The sequence below is a fragment of the Pelophylax lessonae genome, assembly GCF_965119305.1.
Source record: "Pelophylax lessonae genome assembly, chromosome: 8".
NCBI classification, from domain to species: domain Eukaryota; kingdom Metazoa; phylum Chordata; class Amphibia; order Anura; family Ranidae; genus Pelophylax; species Pelophylax lessonae.
In genome coordinates, this window is record NC_138775.1 from 214,787,454 (window position 1) to 214,813,261 (window position 25,808).

Sequence of the window (25,808 nt, forward strand, 5' to 3'; positions counted from 1 at the left end):
ACTAGCTCATTATGAAATACTTATCTTAGAACGAGCCCCCGCCGCGCCGCCCGCTTACCTCTATGACGGGCGACGTGTTCAGTCGCCTGTCTTCCGGGATCGCAGCATCCGGCCATCTGATTGGCCGGCGCCACGGTGACGTCACTCCCACGCACGCGCGCGGGAGCCGATGGTCACGGCACGGGGCTCTGAAGGAACGGCACCAGCAGCCGTTCCTTCAGAGCGCATGCGCCAGTGTTGTCACTGGCTGCATGCAAAGTAAATATCTCCTAAACGGTACAGGTTTAGGAGATATTTACAGTACCTATAGGTAAGCCTTATCATAGGCTTACTTATAGGTACAAGTTACAGAGGATGGTTTACTTCCTCTTTAATATTCTTTGGCTATAAAACGTAACAAAAGAGTACAACAACCTGTTAATTTTCAGGCTAAGCAGTGAGGCGATGGAAGGTGCAATACACTTGGCTGTACACAGTTTATTTCTAGATAAAAAAAATGCCAGTCGGACAAAGTAAACTACAGGGAATAGCAACAGTTTTACGTTTGACCCCTTGCATTAGCCCATATGCACATTCACATAGCCCCCTTAATGCTATGTGAATGTGCGTATGAGCTAATGCAAAGGGTCAAAAGTAAAACTTGCTATTCCCTGCAAAGTTTGCTTTGTCGGACTGCTATTGTTGAAATAAACTGTGTACAGCAAGTGTGTTGCACCTTCCATCGGCTCACTGCATAATCTCTGTGTCAACTAAAAATTAGAGCCATTTGAATAGTCTAAAAGGAAGAGGAAAGGGTGAGATGAGTCACTAATAAGGAGAATGTAGAACACGTGAAAAAGGTGTCTAGAGCCCAACCTTCTGGCTCCATACAAAATACATAATGTTTAAACACAATGGGGTTGACTTGCTAAAATTGGAGAGTGCAAAATCTGATGCAGCTCTGCATGGAAACCAATCAGCTTCCAGGCTATATTGTCAAAGCTTAATTGAACAAGCTGATGTTAGAAGCTGATTGTCTACTGTGCACAGCTGCACCAGATTCTGAGTGCACCAGTTTTAGTAAATCTCCCCCTAAATTTTAATAAAAATGTAATTTATTTTTAGCCTTTACCATAAAAAATAAAGAAGAAATCTTCAGTCAAAACTGCTAGTCATATATTTTAGGCCTGTGTATCCTGAAGTTATAAATACATTGACATCAGCAGATGGAGCTACAGATGATATATGGAAGCTACACTGGTATCTGATCCATTAGCTTTTATAAATCTAGGTTCCTTGCTTTTTTTTATATTCCCCCTATGTTCACTTTGGTTCAACATTTTAGATTGGATGAAGCTGTATCTTGAAGCGAACTTTGTGATGCCAGGGTGTTAGAAATAAACTACAGTGTTGTGATTGACATGGCCTGCTGTATGAATGGAAATGTACTGCTGGCAGGACCAGCTTTGAGTCCGTTTATTTACCTGACCCGCAGACCAGCTTTGAGTCAGCTCTCAGGACCGAAGTGTGATCTTCTAGGCATGCCTCCTGTGAGTTTAAGCTAATGCATATTGAGCAGCTCTGCAAGAATGTGGGCATGTCCAAATGCAATAGGAAAAGTGAAATCTGTGGGTTTGATTTACTAAAACTGGAGAGTGTGCAATTTAGTGCAGCTCTGCATAGAAACCAGATTTTTTTTGAACAAGCTGACGTTAAAAGCTGATTGGCTGCTGTACAGAGCTGCACCAGATTTTGCACTCTCCAGTTTTAGTAAATTAACCCCTGTATCTGAAATAGTATGTACAAGATCCTACATGTTGACAATCCTGGTGTAAAGATTTACTAGCCATGTACATTGAAAATACTGTAAAATATAGTCTGCATTCACTTATTAAGTGTATGTTGAATTGCATCCTATACAGTGGGGACTGCATGGTTTCTATGGTCAGCAACTTCATATTGTACTCATTTTCATTCTGCAGTTATAAAGTTAAAACACCTGTGTAATCGAGCTGTGATGGAAGCAGCCACATATTTAGTGGATTTAGTGAATAGATTAAGCCCCAACACCAGCCCAATCATTTTGGGGACACAGATGGCAAAATAGTCTGAAAAAAGTTTTAACCCATCACCACTCTAGAATGGAAGGGACAATTTTCACCAAAGTTTTGCTTTAGAAACCTCAAAGTAGTATGAGAGAAGTAGTTCTCTTTAAAGTAAACCTTTCACAAAACGTGAGGAAAAAATGTGTAAGCGGATGCTATAGTCAACTGAAATGACGTACACTTTCCTGTGAGGAGTGCGTTGACTTCACCCCTTTCAGCTCCCAAGGCCCCCCTAATGGCCAGGTATGCCAAAGATAATTAGGCCCCTTTCACACATGCTGTCTGTTTGTCAGTTTTTCATCCATCCGTTGACGAATGAAAAACGGACATCAATGTATCTCTATGTAAAAACAGATGACAACGGATGATCATCAGTTAACATCCGTTTTCATCCGCTTCCGTCAATGTCTGTTTTTTTGAACGGATGAATGCCCTATTTTTCATCCGTCAAAAAAATGAATCGGACGAAAAACGGATGACAACGGATGAAAAACGGATGACAACGGATGAAAAACTGATGACAACGGATGAAAAACTGACGACAATGGATGAAAAACAGATAACAACTGACAAAAAACGGATGAAAAACAGATAACAACTGATGAAAAACGGATGACAACTGACAAAAAACGGATGAAAAACGGAAGAAAAATGGATGAAAAACGGATGGAAAACTGATACATTTTGATGTGACTGAACTGATGAACTGAACAGACCGTATGCGTGAAAGGGGCCTTAGTCTTTTTATTGTTGGGGAGATTTTTCATGGTTTCTTCTGCCAGGGACAGAACAGGATGTAGGAACTGTCACTAGAACAGGTTTCCTCATTGGAAGATTTCTCCCCTATTCCACTTCCTGTGACAACTCCAACGTTTTGGATTTCCCATAACTTTCTGTATTGGAGACAGTGGTCACCAGGACCAGTAGAGAGGGTGAATCTCCCCAGCTGGAACGGAAACAGTAAAAAAATTGACAGAGGTTGTAAAATTCCACTTTCTATGTAAAATTAAATTTGACTTTACACGTTAACTGGCTTTTACATATTAAATCTGGATCAAGGGATCATTTGGAAAAGTAATTTTATTTATAGTAAGGGCTACTAAAACAGACATTTACCGGTACCTACAGAATGAAGCCATTAGTGAAATAATTTTGTGCACAAGTGATGATCACTGTTTTAGTCCTTATAATTGCTGTGTAACTGAAAGCAATCTGTTATTTCATGTGATTGGTCATTTAGAGCTGAGCCTTGTGTAGCATTATACCCATCCCTTCATGTATGCAATGTTCTTGTTTAGATTTAGATCCTAGACATTCTGGGGTTAATTTTCACTTTGCAAAGAATACTCATTTATGTGTAGCGAGACCCAGTTTATATCTACCCTAACTACTATACAGGTCCCTGTAAAAGTTGGTGTTTGCCTCCTGGGGTTAGTTAACTCTCTGGCCGTTAGTAGGGCAATGCATACTCTCTTGGGTCTCAATTATTTTATGCCAGGAAGGCGATAGTGCTCACGTGCAAATCAGATACAGCCCCTAATCGAATCTAACTGTACCCCTTTACAAAGCTACCTATTTGTCCCGGGGTTGCCCTAGGAATTTTGAGAAGGTCTGGCACTTGTGGACAGATTGGGAGTGTACAACAGATGATCACGAGTCCATAGACTGAATTCATCCCCCCCCCCGATAAGGTTTAGTTTATGATATGAACAAATTTATTCCTCTGTAGGGACTCCCATTACATTTGTTCAGGTAGGATACTAAACACAAGTTAATATTCTTCCGATACATTATCCTGATGGTTGAGAGGGAACAGTAATCTACTTATAATTCATCAACCCTTGAAGTGATTTTATAAGAGAATGACAGAGTGAGATGTATGGAAGGTGTGTTTTTTGGGGGTTCTATAATAGGAGGTGTTATTAGTAGTTCTATGTTTTATGTATCAGCCGGGGAATGCCCAAAGGCTATGTTTTGTACCTATACATCTCAATTTTTCAACAAAAAGAAATTTTCAAAAAAAGGATGTGTAGATATATTAATTCACTAGTCGCTGGGGCATCATCCCTTGCAAAGTGAATAGTCTATTAACTTTAGTAAATCAACCTCACTAAGAAAAATAAGACCAATGTGTGAAGACCTATATGTGTTGGACACCTTTTTCTTTTTTCTCCGCAGAGTATTCGTGGCATCATATGGGAGGAGATCTACCCCAAGCTCAAGTTATGGGAGTTTTACCAGATCAATGTGGCTAAAGCTCTGGAACAATTTAGAACTCTGCTTGCCTCTGGTATGCCACACAGTATCCCTGGTAGTAAGTAGACAGGAAAGATCCCTTCAGGCTGGAGACACAGTTATATGTGAATTGTTGGTAGAACACATTGAAAACACTTGCTTACCAAAGAGATGCCTATTTAGGTTGGCCACAGGTAATAAAGTTGAATTCCAGGCTTTTCCTAACAATACTGAAACCTGTGCCAACCCCCCTTCTAAATCCTATCCTAATTACTCTGTGAAAGAAAAATGTTTAAATCGGCTATACATGAATCGAAATTCAGCCGGTTTAGCAAGAACTACTTGAATTTCGATCCATGTATTGGCAGGGTGGTTGTACAGAAGTGGGTTTTACCATTTGACTTCTGTACTACCTCCCTATTAAATTTTTTGCTGGGCGATCAGGACTGCAGGCTATAGCCGGCAGCGCTGATCAGTGTATTCTGACAGCGTCTCTCCGCCATCAGAAAAAAATGGCTCAGCAGGAAGAATTTCCCCATCCACATCGTGTGGATTGGGGAATCAAGTCAGTTTTTACTTCAACCCTCTGGCTGATCTAAAAAAAAAACTGATTTATGTATGGGTTGCCTTATACTTACCTATTCTCAGAGTGCTCTACTTTGGTCACATGAGCCCCCCCAGCGGTCGGCTTCAGGGGAGAGGAGCGATCACAATGGCTAATATGCCTCTGCAGTGACGTCATCTATAGGCTTTCTATGGGGCATCCATTTTCGGTTGTCCCTTCTCTCCCCTGAAGCCGCCGCTGGGAGCTGATCACACTGCTGGATAGAAGTGCCCTCAAAATAGATAAGAAGCAACTTCTTTTACAGGGAAATTAGAATAGAATTTAGAAAGGGGTAGCAGCAGGTTTAAGCATAGTTAAGAATAGCCTGGAATTCCACTTTAAAGTGGTTGTAAACCTCAGACAAGAAATACAATTTAAAAATCAGTTTAATACTAGTTTGCTAATAGAATTCAGCAGTAGCTAGTTCTAGTTATCCAATGTCTGAGAATACTTTTACTGTTCCGTTAGGACTAAACAGAATCAATGAGTAGAAATAACTACACCCATTCCATTCCATGACTTGGTCTACTCCAGTTTTTTGAGTAAGGCCCCTTTCACATGGGCAGACTGATTGGGGTCCATCTGTCAATTTTTAAGGGGACCCAGTTGGACCATCCATTGCCCTCTAAGGAACAGCTGATGTAAGCAGACATGTCCATTTACACCGTCCGACATTCAATCTGGTTCTGCCAAAAACCATCCGTCTGGCAGATCTCTGTATAAGTGGAGTGGACATGGACCTGTCATCCGCCAGCTCAGCATGGATCAGCTTGCAGATCCTCCACTGAGCAGGCAGATCTGCTGGTGGAGTCTGCCCCTTGCGAAAGAGCCCTAAGAGCCACAACTTCATTACACATTAAAATATTAGTAGGATAGGTGTGGTGCTAAATTTTTGTCACACCTTTCCTTGTGGTATATGTGTGTGTATATCCACTATACATTTCTACAATAAAACAGTGGATTGGGATTTATTAGTAATAGTTATTTAGGAAGTGTTAGACGTACTAGATAGTATAGGTGTTGGGTAGAAAGTAACCAATATGAGAGAGCGTGTTTGTTTACATTTAATGTACAGTTACTAAATGAATGTTACCCAAATATTACTTTTGGGAGCTCACAGATATGTAATCACACATTCCAGTCTTAAAAGTGTTTGATATATGTTTCAGGTGCCCAGAAGAAAGGATCAAAAGCAGACCCAAAAAACCTAGTGATCATTCAGGACCCACAATTCAAGCGGTTTGGTTCCACAGTGGATATGGAAACAGCCCTCAGCACATTCATACCACATAGGTAAGAGTCAGACTAGTTTCTCAAAGTCCACTTCTCATCATTGTGCCTATAAGAAAGTTGGAGGTATTGCTGATCTGAGAATAGGTTCTCATTCATTCATCCAGAAAACGTGTACAGCAAGTGAAATGGAAAAGTAATGAGAACTCCTTATCTGCATAGTTCAGGTGCTCAGTTAGTACCAAAGCCAAAGGTTTATAGCCTGATAGTCCGGCATCTAACATGAGGTCAGCAGTGGCATCTTCTATATTTGCCGTTGTATGGGTTTCAGTAGAAAATACAGTAGAAACACAATCTGGGGAAGCATCCGATTCCTAAAGAATCACCACCAGTTCTCAGGAAACTGGCAGTAATCAAGACCGGCTCTGAGCTGGTTCATGTTGGTATGCCATTACTCAAAGTGGGCTGTGGTTTGCTTGGAAGCTGTCTTTTTTATTTGACAGCTTTTTGCACAGTGCTGTATCCTCCACCCCATGTCAGCTAAATGCAAGCAAATGGGCCAGGGATACAGGGGATGTCATAACCAAATGGCAATGCCCATATTTGGCAAAATGACTGGCCGATGGGGAACTGAGACTAGTTCCCCATCAGGTCTGCTTTACTTTTGATTGACAGGGCATGGCAGTAGGTGGATTCAAAAGCCTCTATTGGACTGATTAACAACAATTAATGACTAGTCTCTCAGTTCCACACCAGGCTCCGCCCATTCCTAGTATAAAACTCCTCAGCCATTTGTCTGCCAGTGGTACAGGCACAGTGGTTTTTGGAGAGAGGTAGTGCACTGAGGTACGAGTGTCCAGTGTAGGCAGTGATAGATTCTTGTGCCTGCTTCTGAAAGATATTGACGCTTTTGGTGCTGTTCCCGAATGGAATTCTAAAGGGTGTATCGAACACCCTTTGTGAATTCCGCCAAGTGTGCTAAAAATTTAAGTTTGTGTACTTTGTTTACCCCTACAGTAATGGACCTGCTGCCATTGAGGAATGCTGTAACTGGTTCCGCAAGAGGCTTGAAGAACTTAATGCTGAGAAGCACAAACAGGTTACCTTCCACCATGAACAGGTATAATGCATATCTTTAAACCACTTATTACTGGATTCATTTTCTTTCCACCATGAATTCCTTCACCACTTAAGGACCGGAAGGTTTTACCCCCTTAATGACCAGGCAGTTTTTTGCGATTAGGCACTGTGTTAATTTAACTGACAATTGCGCGGTCATGCAATGCTGTACCCAAATAAAATTGATGTCCTTTTTTTCCCCACAAATAAAGCTTTCTTTTGGTGGCATTTGATCACCTCTGCAATTTTTATTTTTTGCCCTATAAACAAACAATTGTGACAATTCTGAAAAAAAACAATATTTTTTACTTTCGGCTATAAAACATTCCCAATAAAAAAAAATTTAAAAATCAATTTTTTTGTTCTCATTTTAGGCCAATATGTATTCTGCTACATATTTTTGGTAAAAAAAAATCCCAATAAGTGTACATTGATTGGTTTAGTTATCGCGTCTACAAACTGGGGGAAAGATTTATGTCATTTTTATTTGTTTTTACTAGTAATGGCGGCGATCAGCGATTTTTTAGCAGGACTGCGACATTTCGGCAGACAGATCGGACACCTAACTGACATTTTAGACACTATTGGGGGGGACCATGGACATTACTACAGTAATCAGTGCTAAAAATATGCACTGTTACTGTACTAATGACACTGGCAGAGAAGGGGTTAACACCAGGGGCGATCAAAGGGTTAAATGTGTGCCTAGGGGGTGTTTTCTAACTGTGGGGAGTAGGGCTTACTGGGTGAACACAGAGATCTGTGCTCCTAAATAGGAGGGACACAGGATTACTGTGTTCATCACTGACAGAACAGCGGTCTGCCCTGTTTACATCGGCAGACCGCTGTTCTGTCTCCATGGGGAGCGATCCCGGGTGCCCGGTGGACATCGCGGCCCCCGGACCTGCTGATTGGCTCCCCCTCTAGTTAATCGGCACGTGTGCGCCCACACTAACTGCTACACAAAGCGACGTACATGTATATTGTTTCACGTAACAGACCTGACCTGCCGCAGTAAAACTACGACTGCTGTTCGGCAAGTGGTTAAAGCAGTTTCTCTTTTATTTTATGCAGTATTTTAAATTAAAGAGACGCTGAAGGGCAAATTTACTGTTACTCAGCAATGAAGCCCCTGACCCCCTTGCCTGTATTCCATCACCGCTCCTTCCTCTGTCGCATTTGGCATTGAAATCACCAATGTCATGATTGATTGTTATGGTCAAGCACTGTCACAGGGAAGGAGGTCACATGCTCCCCCATACCAAGAAGTGTCAGGTAGTGTCACTGGCTGCAATGGGGGAAGGATCAGTAGGGAAGGGCTAGCAAAGTGAGTATAGATGGGCTAAGGGACTTTCACAGAGACACTCTCACTATATCCTTAAAGAGAATGGCAACAGTGTTTATAGAAAACTTTCTATATTTAGTCAGTCATGTTTGCCATTTACAATATATAATTGACATTATGTGTATGTTATAACTCTCAAGGTATGAGTTTTGTTATGCTGCAGTTACCTAGGTAAGTTACTTGCTTACTCTGAGGGCTCTCCGGTCTGGTCACATGATCGGCTCCAAGCACCGGCTTCAGTGTAGAGGGGGGGGACAACTGACAATGGATACCCCATAGTAAGCCTATAGGTGACATAATCTCCCAGGCTCTGCAGCTGTTGGCAGCGATTTCTTCTCTTCACTGAAGCCGACACTGGGGCCCAGTCACGTGACCAGACTGGAACTCCATTAGCATAGGTAAGTATACAGATCTTTCCTTAACAGGGTAGATGGAATAGGCTTAGAATGGGGATATGAGTAGATTTGGGTATACTTAGTGTTTGATTGAACTTCCACTTTAATCTAACTCTTCATATCAACAGTGAACACTAACCCAAACCTTGTCTTCACCCTAACCTAAATGCCTAACCTAACCCTGAAGATTATAGTATAACTAAAGACAAAACTTTTTATTTAGTTTTGGATAGAATGGAGAGGGATAAAAATGCTTGTCAGTTTTTATTGCTGTCTGTGCCCCCGTTAAGGAGATTCACCCTCTCTATTTGGTCTGTTTACTATGATCATTGAAAGTGAAAATAAAACAAAATCCCAAATTTTGAGTTGTCCCCAGAAAAGTAATAGAGGGGAAATCTTCTAATGGGGACACTACCTTTGGTGACCTGGGGGTCCCCAAGGATTCCCTTCATTTGTAGGGATTTCATCTCATTTCCTCTTTGGCTATGGGACAAAAGAAGGGAAATCTCTGAAATGGGACGCAAATGGTGCAAAAAAAAAAAAAACTGGCAGGGGTTAAAACCCTCCCTTACTCTAGCCAAAAAAAAAAAAAGTTTTGTCTATATTTCTACTCTAACACCTAAACCCTAAAATTTAACCTGTCAATAACTGTCAAGCATCAGCATTATTATTGCCCTCAAAAGGGCCGGTTGTATCTGTAAGACTAGATGTCCAGAGCATCCCCTACTCTTACATAAGATGTCAAGAGCCTCCCCACCCTCAGAAATTGAGTCCCCCACCTTCCATTACATCACAGTGCATTCCCTTATCTTGTGCTGTTGCTGGGAAGAAGCTGTAGGCATTGCTGAAAAGCAAAACGTACTGGGTCTGGAGGAGGACCAGAAGAGGGCTGGAGCTCTCCTGCAGCTGCAAGAGAGGTGCAAGGACCACATGAAATGGCCTTGAGGGCCGGATTCGGCCCGCGGGCCTTGTGTCTGACACCTGTGCTGTAAGGGAAACCCCAATTCCGTGTGTGTTTCCTGCACCTTATTAAAACCACACTACCCTTGTGATCTGTAGCGGGCTTCAGTGCAAAGTTAACAACACCCCAAACACAGGTTGAAAACACACTACGTTTGCCTGCACCGGATAACATGGTACAAAAGTACCATGTGATCTGGCTGCACTGCAGTTCTAAAAGCAGTGCATGCAAAAATACATGGGCTGAAATGGCACTGCACAGAACTACATGTGAATCGCACAGGAACCCAAGCCTTAGCCTAAGTATAAAGTTCAGGTACCTCAGGGTTCTGTACAGTCCTGGTGGTATTAAGTGCTATGGATTTGGTAACTCAAAAAAAGCTGTTATCCAGTATAAAGCGCACATACCGGCAGAAAACCCTGCAAGTTCTCCCCACTCTCTCTGAATAGCTCTTTAAAGAATCACTCAATATTATGACATTTGATGATATTGCCAAATAACACCGTTAGTATTCAGTATCACATATCACAGCTTGATGAATCAGGCACAGAATTTGCATGTTATATACTGCAATATCGAATTTTCTTTATTTAGGCCGTAAACTGCATTTTGGGGACCGTGACTTATGACCGTCTAGCAAATAATGGCCCAAAGCTTGGAGCCATAACAAAGAAGGATCCTATAGTCACCAGGTAAGCTGTCCCTTAAAGTGTAACTCCACTTTTCGTGGGAAAAAAAAAATGAGCAAAAAACAAATAATATGGCATATACAATTGCGACACAAGTCAAATTGTAATTGAATGTTAAATTCAAATTTAAAGGGATGTAGATCCAGCAGCTTTCCTCATTAAAACTCCCATACAGACTCACTCTGTACATGGACACAAACAGCAATTTCTTTAGAATGACAAAAGATAGAAATCTACAACAAGGTTTGTTAAAATCCTCCCAATGTACATAGATCACCCAGAGGATGATTCCCTCAACAAAAGTGGAGTTACTCCGCAAATTAGCTGTCAAGTCCAAGTATATGTATATACTGCACATCCTCAGAAACAACTTAGGGGTTGATTTACTAAAGGCAAAACAAAATGCACTTTGCAAAGTCTGCACTCTGCAAGCGCAGTTGGTCCAGGGGCTTAGTAAATGAGGTAAAGTTTTAGTTTACAAAGAATACCCAATTACGTCCAAGGAAAATTAAAGAAACAGCATTTTTGCTTGCACATGATTGGACGATAAAAGTCAGCAAAGCTTCTGCTCATTTACTAAGCTCTGGAGCAACTGCTCTTGCAGAGTGAAACTGCACTTTACAAGCCGCAAAGGTTATTTGCCTTTAGTAAATCAACCCTTTAATGTAAAAGATTAGGAAATAATGTTGTATTTGCTTTTATTTCATGACAGAAAATATTTTTATAACAAAGCATTGAGATTTTATTTACTTGTATTTTATTTATAAAATTTATGTTTTTGTTATAGTTTGTACCGAAAAAAGTAGCTTTAAAACACTATGTTTTCAGTTAATGCACATTTTTATGAGAAAGTACAGAAGGAGTATAGAATGTAAAATTGCACATTCAGGGGTAATTTTCTGAAATGGGAGAGTGCAAAATCTGATGCAGCTGTGCATGGTAGCCAATTAGCTTAAACCTGCTTGTTCAATCATCCTTTGACAAAAAAAATAAAAAATAATTGGAAGCTGATTGGTTTCTATGCAGAGCTGCACCAGACTTTCCACTCCTAGTAATTCAACCCCACAGTATGTCATCAAACAACAATATACAGAATAAATCATAGAACAGGATTCCATATTATTTCCGATACTACTAACCATAACAGATAGGAAAGACAATGGTTACAGTCTCCTGTCACAGTAACTAAATATTAATTGCAATGAATCTGAATCCATGGCATTCCCACAAACATCTGCTATATAATTAGTTATTTGTCTCCAGAATGTTAAGATCAGGGAACAGGACCAGAGACAGTGGGCGTTGCAACCTGTTCCCCACATTTGGGGCAGGAGCTCATGTCATTCATACCTCATCATCCAAAATGAAAAGATAAACAAGCCCTATGCATGATGTTATACTGTGGGGTTGATTTACTAAAACTGGAAAGTGCAAAATCTGATGCAGCTGTGAATGGTAGCCAATCAGCTTCTAACTACAGGTTGTTCAATTAGGCTTTGACAAAACAACCTGGAAGCTGATTGGTTTCTATGCAGAGCTGCCCCAGATTTTGCACTACCCAGTTCTGGTAAATCAACTTCTTGCGTATAGTACAATATCCAGTTTTCTAATGTGAATGCACTGAGATTATTTAGGGAAAGGTATATAGTAGATATGGAAACACATATTGTTATTGTTTACAGATACTTCACTTTCCCATTTGGAAAAATGTCTTTGGAAGAGGAGGAACCACTAATGCACCAGCAAGACAAAGCATGCTACTTCATGGCTCACAATGGCTGGGTGATGGGGGATGACCCTCTCAGAAACTTTGCTGGACCAGGTACTTGGCTTATTTTCTAGAGTAAATCAGACTTGTGTAGTTTATACTGTTCTAATTTGAGTCCCGTGTCTGCAGATTTACCATGTTTTGCTCGACTATATAGTCTAAAGCCACCTGGTTGATAAATTTTAGCATCAACCAATCTCCAGTTTGTCAGATTCTAATTGTTATGTGGTAATACTCACATGACTGAATATGTTTAGTACTAGAGCCTGTGTATTTGTGTATTCAGCACAGGGTTATGTGCAGCTAAGCAGTCCCCATGAGTTCTCACCATGCAAGTACTCCAGAAAACACCAGCCAGAGTTGACAGGTTGCTGGTCTGGTTCATGTAACGTGGGTATATAAGATAGAGAAGAACACTGGACCCCCTAGCATTGCAAATAGATTGTTTAATTCATGAATACAGTTTATAATTATTGTTATAAGTGAAAAGATGGCAATACTGTCATCTGAAAGGCTCCAATTAAAATACTGCATTTTAAACAAACACCTCTCTCCATACAGTTACTGCATAGGGGTCAGTTTAACATATAGATAATAAACACTCCATGTGGTCTAATATGAAAACAAGGATAGTTTTTAGAATGTTTTGATAAATATGCAGCAAGAACTATATCTTCTCTTGATGTATAATGTTAACCACTTGTCTAAAGCCCCGTACACACGTAGTGATTGTTGGCCGATTATCGGCTTGTTAGTATGATGATTCCGACAACCGACTGCGACTTTTCGGGCGAACAAAATCTGGTGTGCAGGCTATAAAATTTTTGTTGGCCGTCAGCAGAACGGCCGATTGTTCCTCAGTCAGTACAGATTTCGGCCGACAAAAATCAGTTGAGCAAGACTGGGCATGCTCAGAGAAGAAATGACATCACTTCTGCAGTTGGTTGTTGTTGGCCGACAAAATTCGTGTGCAGTCTAGAGCACATTTCAACCAACACAACAACACTGGACAAAAGACGGCCGATCGGTTGGCCAACAATCGGTGCATGTGTACAGGGTTTAAGGCTACATGCACAGAAGCAGTTTGGCCTGTCAGTGTCAAATCCCAGCGTTTTCAGTCACCCAAGAGGCACAGGTGCACCATCCAGCCCTGCTGACAGGAGCCTGTCTAAATATGACAGGCTGAAATACACTGCGGCTGGACACTGTAGCAAGTGGTATTTGTGGTTGGGGTCATATGCATTTAGAGACACATGCCCCAAAAGCGTCGGGATTTTATACTGATGGGCAACATTTGGCACCTTTCAGGGGGGAGAGGGGAACGGGTACCTGTTTTTGACAGGTACCCTTCCCCACTTCTGGATGACAGCGCCGCAGCGCCGTCTCTTGGAAGTTCAGCCCCCATCCTCCTTCCCCCTCCGTCGGGCTAATTTGAAAGTATCACTTCACTGCCGGTTTCCCGTACAACGAATGGCGGTGGCAGCACTCGGCAGCCGTTACCAAAATTGGCTGGGACGTCGACATCGCGGACTCCGTCAACAGGTAAGTGTCTATATATTAAAAGTCAGCAGTTACAGTATTTGTATCTGCTGACTTAAATTTTTTTCTCCAGCTGGAACATCGCTTTAAGGTGGGTCTGCTTTGCGGTTTCCCTGTAGTACATGCTAGCACACTTCAGTTTTATCAACATTTTTAAAATGTATTTGGACCTGTTTACAGTTTTGATTGTAATGAAGATTTGAATTCCTTTTTTTTAGTTACTGCTTATCAAGTTAATGCTTTTCCTTCATATTGCATATTGTCAACTCGTGTATACAAGTTTAACTGATCTAAGAAATGTATGAGCAGCCATACAGTATAAAATTTATTGTAAAATTAGAGTGCCTTAAGACATAAAATATTTATTAAAGGGTAGGATTACTTGCATGAAATATGTGTTTAGGTGCCTCTGAATAATGTTCAAAAATAGCAGGTAGGTAGATTTCACCTTCTGGAAACACATACTGCATGCAAGCCAATGCCATGTTGTAGAACTCTGCTGCCTTGGCCAGCCGGTAATGTGAGAGGTTATAGGGTCATTGACAGGCCACTTTTGTAATGTAATCGAGTTCTGATTTTTATGACCCAAATATGCTGAACACACAGAAATGCTAAACTTCTCAATGAATAAATATATATTTTAAAAAATAAGATAAATGTTAGTTAATAAAAAAAAGATTAATGAAGTAAACATTTATTCTCCATAAGGAATTGTATAGCCTTTGCAGTTATGTTTTTGAATATGCCTTTAGGAGAATTTTAGAATTGAAAATGAACAATTGAAGATAGGAATACTGTCATCTGAGAGGCCTGTAAAAGAAATCGGCGTGTTATCAATGTGTAAAGTTTTAAAAAAACTGTATGAGAGAACATATTTGCTCATTGCATGCTAGGGTTCTGCACCCTGCTTTGCAGAATAGTACACAATGGTTGCGATTCACTACTCCTTCTCACAATGCAAAGCTATAAGTGGACCAACTCATTCAGTAGATTGCACTCCCTGTCTGGCTAATATCATACATGAGGCAAATACAGAGCCAAACTCTGGGATGCATGTTAATGAAGGAACTGAGCCCTCCCTGCTCACCGTGCCCCTTCCTGCATGTATTTTGATTGACATAATTCTTATACCTTATACCTTTAAAATCTACACTGCTCAAAAAAAAAAACGTTTTAATCAGAGTATAGCATCAAGTCAATTAAACTCCAGGGATATTGATCTGGTCAGTTAAGTAGCAGAGGGAGTTGGTAATCAGTTTCAGCTGCTTTGGTGTTAATGAAATGAACAACAGGTACACTAGATGGTAGTGGGGGCTGGTGAATAAAAAATTCTGGGGGGCGGTGTTAAAACCAACAACCCCCCCCCCCCCCCCGTGACAGTCAAAGTTTATATTGTGTGTTGGAAATATCTGAAAAATTTGTTTAGGAGTGCTAAGGCGAAATCAGTATAAATGGGGTGGCTGAAGAGTTTAGTTGCATGTCAAATATTTTAGTCCAAAAGGCCTGCAATCTGCTCTACCACCCCCTCCCTCCTTCCTCCCCCCTACGGGATGGATGGATGGCTGGCTGCCCAGCCGGACAGCCAGCATCCTTACCTGCTCCTTCCCAGAGCGCCGCTGTGTGTCTCCTCGGCCGCATGTCCCCTCCCTAAAATCGCGTCTCTTTTTAGCCAATCAGGAAAGGGGTCTCATGACCTGCTTCCTGATTGGCTGGGAGGAGAGTCAGTATGATAATAGTGCATATTCATTCGCTATTCATTCGCTATTGTCATACAACTGGGTGAGCTTGGGGCGCAGTGCTCTGCGCCACGAGCCCACCTATTTCTGAAGCCTATTAGAGCCTCTGGCTCTAATCACGTGCTTAAAAAAAAAAATCTCCTATTGGAATCCCTGTGTCTGGCGCCCTGCATGGATGGGGGGGCGGCGCCCCTGCACTCTCAATGGACAGGCCGCCCCTGCTAGATGGGCAACAATGAGACAACCTCCAAACAGGAATGGTTTTATAGTTTTACCCATCTTTTCTGACTACATTTCATTCGTTTTGCATTTGGCTAGGGCCAGTGTCACTACTGGTAGCTTCAGGCAATACCTGGCCCCTATAGAGGTTGCACATGCAGTCCAACTCCTCCAGAATGGCACATCAATATGTGCCATTGCCTGGAGGTTTGCTGTGTCTCCCAGAACAGTCTGAAGAGCATGAAGAAGATTCCAGGAGACAGGCAGTTACTCTACGATGAGCACTGCAGGAGCCCTACAAAATTACCTCCAGCAGGCCACAGGTGTGAATGTCTCTGACCAAACAATCAGAAACAGACCTCATGAGGGTGGCCTGAGGGCCCTCTAGTGGGCCCTGTGCACACAGCCCAACACCATGCAGACTGATTGGCGTTTGCCATTGAACACCGGAATTGGCAGGTCCGCCACTAGCACCCTGTGCTTTTCACAGATTAGAGCAGGTTCACCCTGAGCACATGTGACAGACGTGAAAGGGTCTGGAGAAGCTGTGGAGAATGTTATGCTGCCTATAACATCGTTCAGCATGCTTGGTTTGGTGGTGGGTCAGTGATAGTCTGGGGAGGCATATCCGTGGAGGGACGCACACACCTCTACAGGCTAGACAATGGCACTCTGACTGCCATTAGGTATCGGGATTAAATCCTTGGACCCATTGTCAGACCCTACGCTGGTGCAGTGGGTTCTGGGTTCCTCCTGGTGCACGACAATGCCTAGCCTCATGTGGCGAGAGTATGCAGCAAGTTCCTGGAGGGTGAAGGAATTGATACCATTGAATGGCCCCCACGCTTGTCTAATCAAAATCGAATAGAACACCTCTGGGACATTATGTTTCAGTCCATCCAATGTCGCCAGGTTGCACCTCAGTGATGCCCTGGTCCAGATCTGGGAGGATATACTCCAGGACACCATCCTTTAGTCTCTTTAGGAGCATGCCCCAACATTGTCAGGCATACATACAAACTACTGAGAAAATGGACTAGCCTGCTGCATCATTTTTTCACTTTTATTTTTAGGGTGTGTTTGAATTCAGCCCTCTGTAGATTGATCATTTTCATTTCTATCAAATGATGGGGCATCCTTTTGTTACTAACACATTACCCAGTCCAAATCAGTATAAATATCCAGCATGATATTTTCCCCTTTGAGATCTAATGTGTTTTCAAAGTGTCCCTTTACTTTTTGTGAGTAGTGTATTTCTTTTCAAAGCTCAAGTACCTGTGATTCTTCCTTCAAACTATTTAGCATTGGCCAGGGAGAAAAGTAAAACAGCAGGCAGTCATCATACAGCAGAGATGTACACCGCTCTGGGACAACATGAAACATTGCATCTGTCTCAGTGGTAGGGACAGGTGAATTTTGTTGTGGCACAACGTTATTGTAAGCATGACTGGGCTCATCATTTAGAATTACATACTGCAGTAAGTAAAGCCAAATCATTACAGTGCTGGACATCATGTAGTCTGAAGGTAGAAAATAAAGAGTAGGTGAGAGGCATGCACTATTATGCAGCTAGGATGGGAAGAATTATTTAGGATCATCCAGTGGGAGTTTGGCTTTGATATCATATCAAAAATGTGAATGTGCAAGCATTTAAAGAAGATCTGCCAGTATAATTTTTGTTTTACAGTTCTCTCCCCTATGGGACAAAGTACATGTATGACCTTTTCCTGTGTTTCTAAGTGCTATCTCACTTTAATTATGAGGTCTGACCTGCCCGAGACAAGAAACAGCAAGTAGAATTTGTCTCAGCAAAGTACACATATTGAAGACAAGCTGCAACTATAAATCAGCTATCTCTTTCATGGCTGTGTTTGGATCGGCTGCAGCAGGAGGGAAAGGGGGTTTGTCAGGCTTCATAACTAGGGTTAGAAAGCACCTAGCAACATGGGGACAGAACTGTAATAATGCAATTACAATGATAGAACCTCTTTAAGAGAGATGTATGGGTTTCTTTATTTTTTTAGATTTATACTTACTTAGGTCCGATGCAGCATCTGTCCCCCCGGCGCCTCTACACCGAGAACTGAGCGATCAAACACTGCCGATTGCTCTATTCTGACAGCTCTGTAAGCAGAGAGCTGCTCTCTGCTTTGCCCCCTCCTCGCTCACTGGAATGCTGGGCTGTGTAGGGGCAGGAGTGGACGGCTCAGGCCAGGTGACAGTGGACTGACTTCTGTGTCATCAGCAAAGAGTGGACTTCGGCCCGCTCTCTTTTGAAAATGGGTCACAGGAGTGCAGAACGAACTGCACTCCTGTGATCCATAGGAGATGTACAGCCAAACAAGCTTTGGCTGTACATTTCCTTTAAAATGTTAAAGTCATATCAAAAGTATTGTAGTAATATTGCAAAAGATATGCTTATTAAAAATATATAAACCTGTTAGATGTACATTTTCAATCAGCTGACCTTACTTTAAATTCATTTTACACATGGTAGGAATCTACAGTATATCCTTATTATCCTTATTACTTTTTCAGATTCCAATGTGTACCTGCGCAGAGAACTGATCTGCTGGGGTGACAGTGTAAAGCTGAGGTATGGCGACAAGCCCTCAGATTGTCCTTATTTGTGGGAACATATGAAGAAGTATACAGAGATCACTGCTAAGCATTTTCATGGAGTGCGCCTTGACAACTGCCACTCCACCCCAATTCACCTGGCAGAGGTAAGCAACATCATACCACTTTGTGATCAAATATTGAGTGATGACTTTTTGTAGGTGTTCTAGATCTTGCCCAGGTATAAAAGGAAATACTTCAGGGTATCATTCAATGACAAAGTTCAGGGAAATGTACTTCAAACTGTGGTGGCAAAATAATATTTTTAATGAAGGAGTGGAACTGTCTAGTTGTAGGTAAACATAACACCTGATACTGGGGTTGATTTACTAAAACTGGAGAGTGCAAAATGTGGTGCAACTCTGCAAAGAAACCAATCAACTGTTCAATTAAGCTTTGACAAAAAAACTGGAAGCTGATTGGTTTCTATGCAGAGCTGCACCACATTTTGTACTCTCCAGTTTTATTAAATCAACCCCACTGTTTGGTAAAAGAACAGCATCATTTTCTCTTACGCCCTCTGACAGTCGCCGCCCACTCATACAGTCCTTACCAATGGCTATTGACCTCTTATCCACAGGAGCAAGCTAGGCATAAGACTTTTTAAAAACAAAGTAATTTACATAGACACACCTGTAGGGGGCTGTCCCACTGGTCCAATACCCCCTTGCTATCAGCCTTCCCAACTCAGTTTGGTAGCAAGCAGTTAAAGTCCAAAAAAACCCAACAAGAGGGGCGGCGACTGTCAGAGGACTCAGAGAAAGGAATTTTACGGTAAGATTTTACAAAAATTCAGTTTTCTCTTACTTCCTCTGACAGTCGCCGCCCACTCATACAGTCTTCACCAATGGGATGTCCCAAAGCAGTGTAGACATGGGGGGTGGGAAGCGCAACCTTCAGAAAGGCAACGCAGTACCCAAGTCAGAGAAAGGAACCTTATCTGAACAGAAAGGTAAATCCTCTGGATAACAGAAAAGCTCAACTGGAGCAAAACCCAGGAAAGCAAATAAACAAGGGGGAAACAACCCCAACAGCCAGGGACCTGCAAAACTAGGGTCCCCTCAAGGCACAGCCGCACACAGAACTTTGCGCCAAAAGGAAGCATCAGCAGATGCCAGAACATCAAGTTTGTAGAATTTTGAAAAGGTGTGCACAGACGACCAAGTCGCAGCCTTGCACACCTGGGCCACCGAAGCCTGATGCCGGAAAGCCCAGGACGCACTCACTGCCCTGGTAGGGAAAAACCTGTGCCGCCTTCTGGGTCCTGCGAGTCCCAAAAGAAGACTGCTTACCTGGCGGGTTGGGCTCATCCTCTAAATGTAGTGTTTCCTTAATAGAAGCAATAAGCGCAGCCACAGCAGCGTGTTCTTTGACCGTTTCAGGGGAAAAATCATCCCCATCATTCTCTTCCACCTCCCCATCAGAAGGAAAGGACTAAGACCCCTCGGGGGGGGGGGGGCACTGTCCAAGGCAACCATATCAGATTCAGAATCAGAGGAAGGTGAAGGCCTAATGTGCTTTCTAGAAGCCCATTCTGACATCAACAAGTCCACCTTGGACGCTAAAGTAACCAGTGCAGCAGCTAGAGAAGGAGAAGAATCAGGAGTACCTGATTCATTAACCCATTGGTGAAGACTGTATGAGTGGGCGGCGACTGTCAGAGGACTCAGAGAAAGGAATTTTATGGTAAGATTTTACAAAAATTCAGTTTTATGCTGGTGAAAGAGGGCTTGTTTAACCCCTTAAAACTGCTTGTATACACATATGTGGCAACGAGGCAGTAAGCTTTCAAGGTGAGCTGCCCCATATGTGCGTACAGCCGGCATGCCTGTTCTGTGCTTAGTGTGCACTCAATGGACGCCCTGCAGCACTGAGACATTGACAGCTCCTGGTCAATGTTTACTAACAAGAGCGAATTGGACCGGCTCATGATCACTGTGATCGCCAAAAGAGAAGCTCAAGGCATTGCAAATGTTTAAAGGGCTGACTCCAGCTGGTTGGAAATGGGTTAAAGTGTATGGAATCCCTAATCTGTTTTCAGTATTTTTGACATTAAGTACACAGTTTTATCTAGCAAACCGTTGTTGAATATGTTCCAAAGTTTTCTGCCTGGAGATACTAGGCTGACCACACTAAACCATTACCTTGCAATTAGAAGCAAAATTGTCAGTTTACTGTGTGAGCTGTTTCAGTTGGCTATTGGGTTGCCCATCTGATAGACCTCATGGCAGCCCAGCAAAAAAACCTAAGAGCCGGTTCACATAGGTGCGACCCGACTTGCTGGGGCGACCTGTGAAGTCGCGGTGCGCAGCTCGCACCGCGACATCGGAGCGGCATGCACGGACTTCATATCATTGAAGTCAATGCAGGTCGCTCCAGGTCGCCCCAAAGTAGCTCAGGGCCCTTTTCTCTTACGTCCTCCGACAGTCGCCGCCTCTTCATATTCGTCACAATGGGGTAATTGACCTTTGCTCCGTAGGAGTAGCTAGGCAACAGAATATGTCAATATTAAAGCTTTTAACATATCCCACCCCCAGGGGGTGGTCCCCTCAGTCAATACCCTCCTACTTCCTGTATCCATACCTCAGTTTCATTGTCTAGCTTTCAGGAGTTAGCTGGCTGTTTCTGTGCTGGGGCATTTTGTCTCAGCCTTTATCTTCTTTTTGATTTTATTTGAGTTTTTTTCTCTCTCTTTACTTAGCTGTTACTTTTGTCAGCATTAGTTAGTTCTTCTGATGAAGAGGATCGTGCGGGCTGGGTCTCGGGCTGGCCCCCCTGGTCGCAGGTTGTGGGCCAGTGGCTTCCCAGCCTGCCATCGAGCGTTCAGTCAGGTATTTTTCCTGGCATATGTGAACGACCCATCCCTGTTCGCTGCAGGGATGCTGTGGTGAGGTGGCTACCTCACTGGACGTCATGCGGTTTCGCACCGCAGTTCTACTGCGTCCTGGCTGCGACTCTCCCTGTCCCATGTGCAGTGGCTTGATCGCTTGTGTGGGTTCCCCACGCCATTCAGAAGGTAAGTGTACTCTGTGTGGGGACCTGTCTGTTTAGTGGGTGTCAGTCTGGGACTGTGTAACCCTGCATGTCTGTTCACACTATTGGGCTCCCTGTCTGGTTTGATGCTGCTGTGGGCTGCAAGGAGGGGGGCTGTTATACACTGTTCTGTGTTACAAACTGTGTGATTCTCTGTGTGACATGCTGTATGTTGTAGGGCATGCTGTGGAACATGTTTTGTGCAACATGCGGCGGCCGCTGCTGCGGTCCGCCATTTTATTAATAGCTGCAGGCATATGAGGGCCATTTCTATGTGCTGGGAGCGGCGTTTTTGGCGCCAAGCGCCGCCATTTTGGCGGCGATCGCTCGGGCCACATGTCAGCGCTGCATGTTCTGCCTTTGCAAGTCCCTCACCGGCGGCCATGTTTGTGGAGCCTTCCATAGGCTTTATAGGAGCGGTCTGTGTTACATCACTTCCTTTCCCTGAGAACAGCGATCGGTGCAGCAGCTTGAGTGGTCTCTCCAGGTTTTATCTTCCTTATTCTTGTATTCCTTGCCTAAGTTTTTGTGATTCTCCCTGTGGGGGTCGGTGTGTGCTGTGTGTGCGGTGGGCTCCGCTCGCCGCTATCTTAAAGAGGCAGTACTCCTTTTTTTCCTACACACTTTTGGGGGCATGGATTCTCAGGAAAGCAAATTTCCTCCCACTTTAGTGGGGGGCCAAGGGACTGCTGCTGCTTCCCCCGCGGGGGGTGATTTGGCTACTGTCGTGGCTAACCTAGCTGCTCAGGTGCAGATGCTTGTGGCTGCTCAATCCACAAAACGGCCCAGATTTTCAATTTCCTCTGATTCAGAGGGCGATGGTGATGGGGCTGCTATGGCTGGGGTCACCTTATCGGGGTCCCGCTCGTCCCTGGACCTTGTTGGGTCTGAATGGGAGGCAGAAGTTGAAGGGGTTGATAATTCCCCCTCTGGCTCGTCTGAAGAGCTTGCACTCATGGATGACTTGGTTGCTTCTATCAAACAAACACTGCATTTGCAGGATGAACCATGTCCTCCTGCCGTCCTGGCCTCTTATGGGACGCAGCGAAGACGCAAATCATAGCAGGTTTTTCCTTGCACTGGGGATTTTCAGCGCGCTGTTAGTGAACAATGGCGCAATATACGGAAGCCTTTTGCTGTGCCAAGTAGGTTCAAGCTACGTTATCCTTTCACACCCGCTACTGATGAACGTTGGTGTGTGCCACCTCCGGTGGATCACGCGGTGGCAGTTTTGCATAAATCTACTGCGATTCCGGCGGAGGATACCCCGGTGTTCCGGGATGCCACGGACAGGAGGCTGGAGTCTCTTGCACGCCATACTTACTCGGTTACCGGTTCCATGCTGAAAGCTATTTTTGCTTCACTTATGGCAGCTCAGGCTGTCGCGGATTGGACGCAGGTGCTCAGGCGCGTCCTGGTGGCTGACTCTGCCCCTCCGGCGACGTTGGCTATGGTGGATCATATCCATCAGGGTGTCATGTATTTGTGTGATGCGGACTTAGATATAGTCCCTTTGGCTGCACGTGTGCACAACGTGGCGGTGTTGACACGCCGCCTGATTTGGCTGAAATGTTGGTCTGTGGACCAAGCTTCTCGCAAAACTTTAGCTGATCTACCCTATACGGGATCTCGCCTTTTTGGCGAACCCTTGGATACACTGATAAAGGGGATCACGGGGGGTGAGAGCACACTCTTGCCCCAATCCCACGAGGCTAAGGTTGCTCATGGTAAGAAGCATGCTTCTTTTAGACCCTATCAGGGGTCCTTTCGTGCCTTTCGGTCACGCTATAAGGGCAAACCCTTCAAAGGTCAAGGCTCCCAAGAGAAGCCGTGGACAGGTAAGCAGAGATCGAGTTTCTCTCCCGGCCGGCGAGCTGATTTTTTCCCTCAAATCTTCAACTGTCTCCAGAGCGTTTGCGGGATCTGCACCTGGCGGTGCGGGACCTGTGGGCTCAGGGAGTGGTGGTTCCGGTGCCTCATCGGGACAGATTTCGGGGGTTCTATTCAAATCTGTTCACTGTGCCCAGGAAGGAGGGCAAGGTACGTCCAATTCTGGACTTAAAAGCTCTGAACTGCTTGTGCGGGTTCGCAAGTTCCGCATGGAATCCCTGCGGTCGGTGGTGGCTGCCCTGGTTCCGGGGGTCACCTCGATGGTCGCTCCATCGATTTGAAGGCCTTACCCTTTGGTCTCGTGGCCTTACCCTTTGGTCTCGCTTCGGCTCCGCGGGTGTTCGCCAAGGTGCTTGCACCGGTTCTGGCTTTGTTGAGAGCCCAGGGCATCTCTGTCCTGGGGTATCTGGACGACATTCTGGTTCGGTCTGCGACCAGTCAGGGTCTGGTGAAGGACCTGTCCGTCACGATGCAAACTTTACAGGAGTTTGGTTGGACGATAAACTTTCCAAAATCGACGCTGTGCCCGTCGGTTCGTCTTCCCTACCTGGGAATGATCCTGGACTCGGTCCAGGCGAAGGTCTTCCTACCGGACGATAAGCTCAGGACACTTCAGGAAGAAGTCAGGTCCCTCAGGGACAATCAGTGCTCGTCCCTCCGGACGTGTATGAGGTGTTTGGGATTGATGGTCTCAGTTTTCGAGGCGATTTCCTTCGCCCAATTTCACACGCGGGGTCTCCAAGCGGAGATCCTGTCCAGGTGGGACGGGCGACCGCAATCTCTGGATCTCCAGATTTCGTTGAGTCATCGTACCAGAAGGGATCTTCTGTGGTGGCTACAGTCCCCGGCGGTGTCGGGGGGCAAGTCTTTTCGTCCTTTCTCATGGACGGTGATCACCACGGATGCCAGCCTGTCGGGCTGGGGTGGTGTTCTGGGCGTTCTGTCCGCCCAGGGAACTTGGTCGGAGGGGGAATCCTCCCTTCCGATCAACATTCTGGAATTGCGAGCGATAAATCTCTGCCTTCGACGTTGGACGGACAGGCTGCAGGGCCGTCCGGTTCGGGTGCAGACGGACAATGCCACGGCGGTGGCCTACATCAACCACCACGGGGGCACCAGAAGTGCCCGAGTGGCTCGGGAGGTGGCCGACATTTTGTCTTGGGCCGAGACGCATGTCCCGGCGATAACGGCGGTTCACATTCCGGGGGTGGAGAACTGGCAGGCGGATTATCTGAGTCGCCAGACCTTGGACCAGGGAGAATGGTCCCTTCACCCGGATGTCTTCCAGATGTTGTGCGCGAAGTGGGGTCTTCCGGAGGTAGACCTGTTCGCGTCTCGTCTGAACAACAAGGTGGAAATGTTCGTGGCAAGGACGCGCGATCCTCGGGCAGACGCGTCAGACGCGTTGGTAACTCCGTGGCATCAGTGTCGGCTGATGTATGCATTTCCACCGATTCAACTGCTGTCCAGGTTCCTTCGCAGGTTGACCTCGGAACCGCACACAGTGATTCTAGTGGCACTGGACTGGCCTCACCGGTCTTGGTACGCAGACCTCGTGAATCTGGCGGTCGACGCTCCGTGGCGTCTGCCTCTTCGAGAAGATCTTCTGTCTCAAGGACCGATTTTTTCATCCTGCTTTACAGTCGCTGGCTTTGACGGCCTGGCTGTTGAAACCGAGGTCCTGAAGGATAGGGGTCTATCCCCTGAGGTCATTCACACTTTGATCAACGCGAGGAAGTCTTCCTCGGGGAAAGTCTACTACCGTACTTGGAAGGCCTATTTTGCCTGGTGTGAGTCCAGGGGGTATCCCCCTCGCTCATACTCGGTGTCTAGGGTGTTGTCTTTCCTTCAAACGGGTGTGGACCAGCGTTTGGCATTGGCTACAATCAAGGGCCAGGTTTCTGCGCTGGCCGTTCTTTTTCTACGCCCTGTGGCGTCTAACCCCTTGGTTAGCACCTTTGTTCAAGGGGTGCGACACCTGGTCCCTCCTAGGAGGGAACCTTTGCCTCCATGGGACTTGAACCTTGTTCTGTCCGTATTGCAACGCGCTCCTTTTGAACAGATCAGGAAGATCTCGTTGTCTATGTTGTCCAGGAAGGTCGCGTTTTTGGTGGCGATCACTTCGGCTCGCAGGGTGTCGGAGCTGGCAGCTTTGTCCTGCAGATCTCCGTATTTGGTCATTCTCTTGGATGAGGTGGTCTTGCGACCTAAACCTTCTTTTCTTCCGAAGAGGATCTCGGAATTTCACCTCAATGAGGACATTGTCTTGCCTTTGCTCTGCGCGAAGCCTAAACATCCGAAGGAGGTGGATTTGCACTCCTTGGATGTTGTTCGGGCGATCA

At 44.6% G+C, this 25,808-nt stretch overlaps 1 protein-coding gene across 6 annotated transcripts in view; it reads left to right on the forward strand.

Annotated features, from left to right (window-relative positions):
• AGL (amylo-alpha-1,6-glucosidase and 4-alpha-glucanotransferase) overlaps positions 1–25,808 on the forward strand; it is a 170,558-nt gene that overhangs the window by 92,403 nt on the left and 52,347 nt on the right. For 4 of the 6 annotated variants that reach the window (XM_082265874.1, XM_082265872.1, XM_082265873.1 and 1 more), the window contains exons 7-12: positions 4,263–4,398; positions 6,093–6,216; positions 7,171–7,273; positions 10,568–10,665; positions 12,345–12,484; positions 18,463–18,650. In XM_082265874.1, the coding sequence (XP_082122000.1) occupies positions 4,263–4,398; positions 6,093–6,216; positions 7,171–7,273; positions 10,568–10,665; positions 12,345–12,484; positions 18,463–18,650 (789 nt within the window). The remainder of the gene's footprint in view (positions 1–4,262; positions 4,399–6,092; positions 6,217–7,170; positions 7,274–10,567; positions 10,666–12,344; positions 12,485–18,462; positions 18,651–25,808) is intronic. The other 2 variants (XM_082265876.1, XM_082265877.1) reach the window with 1 other exon arrangement.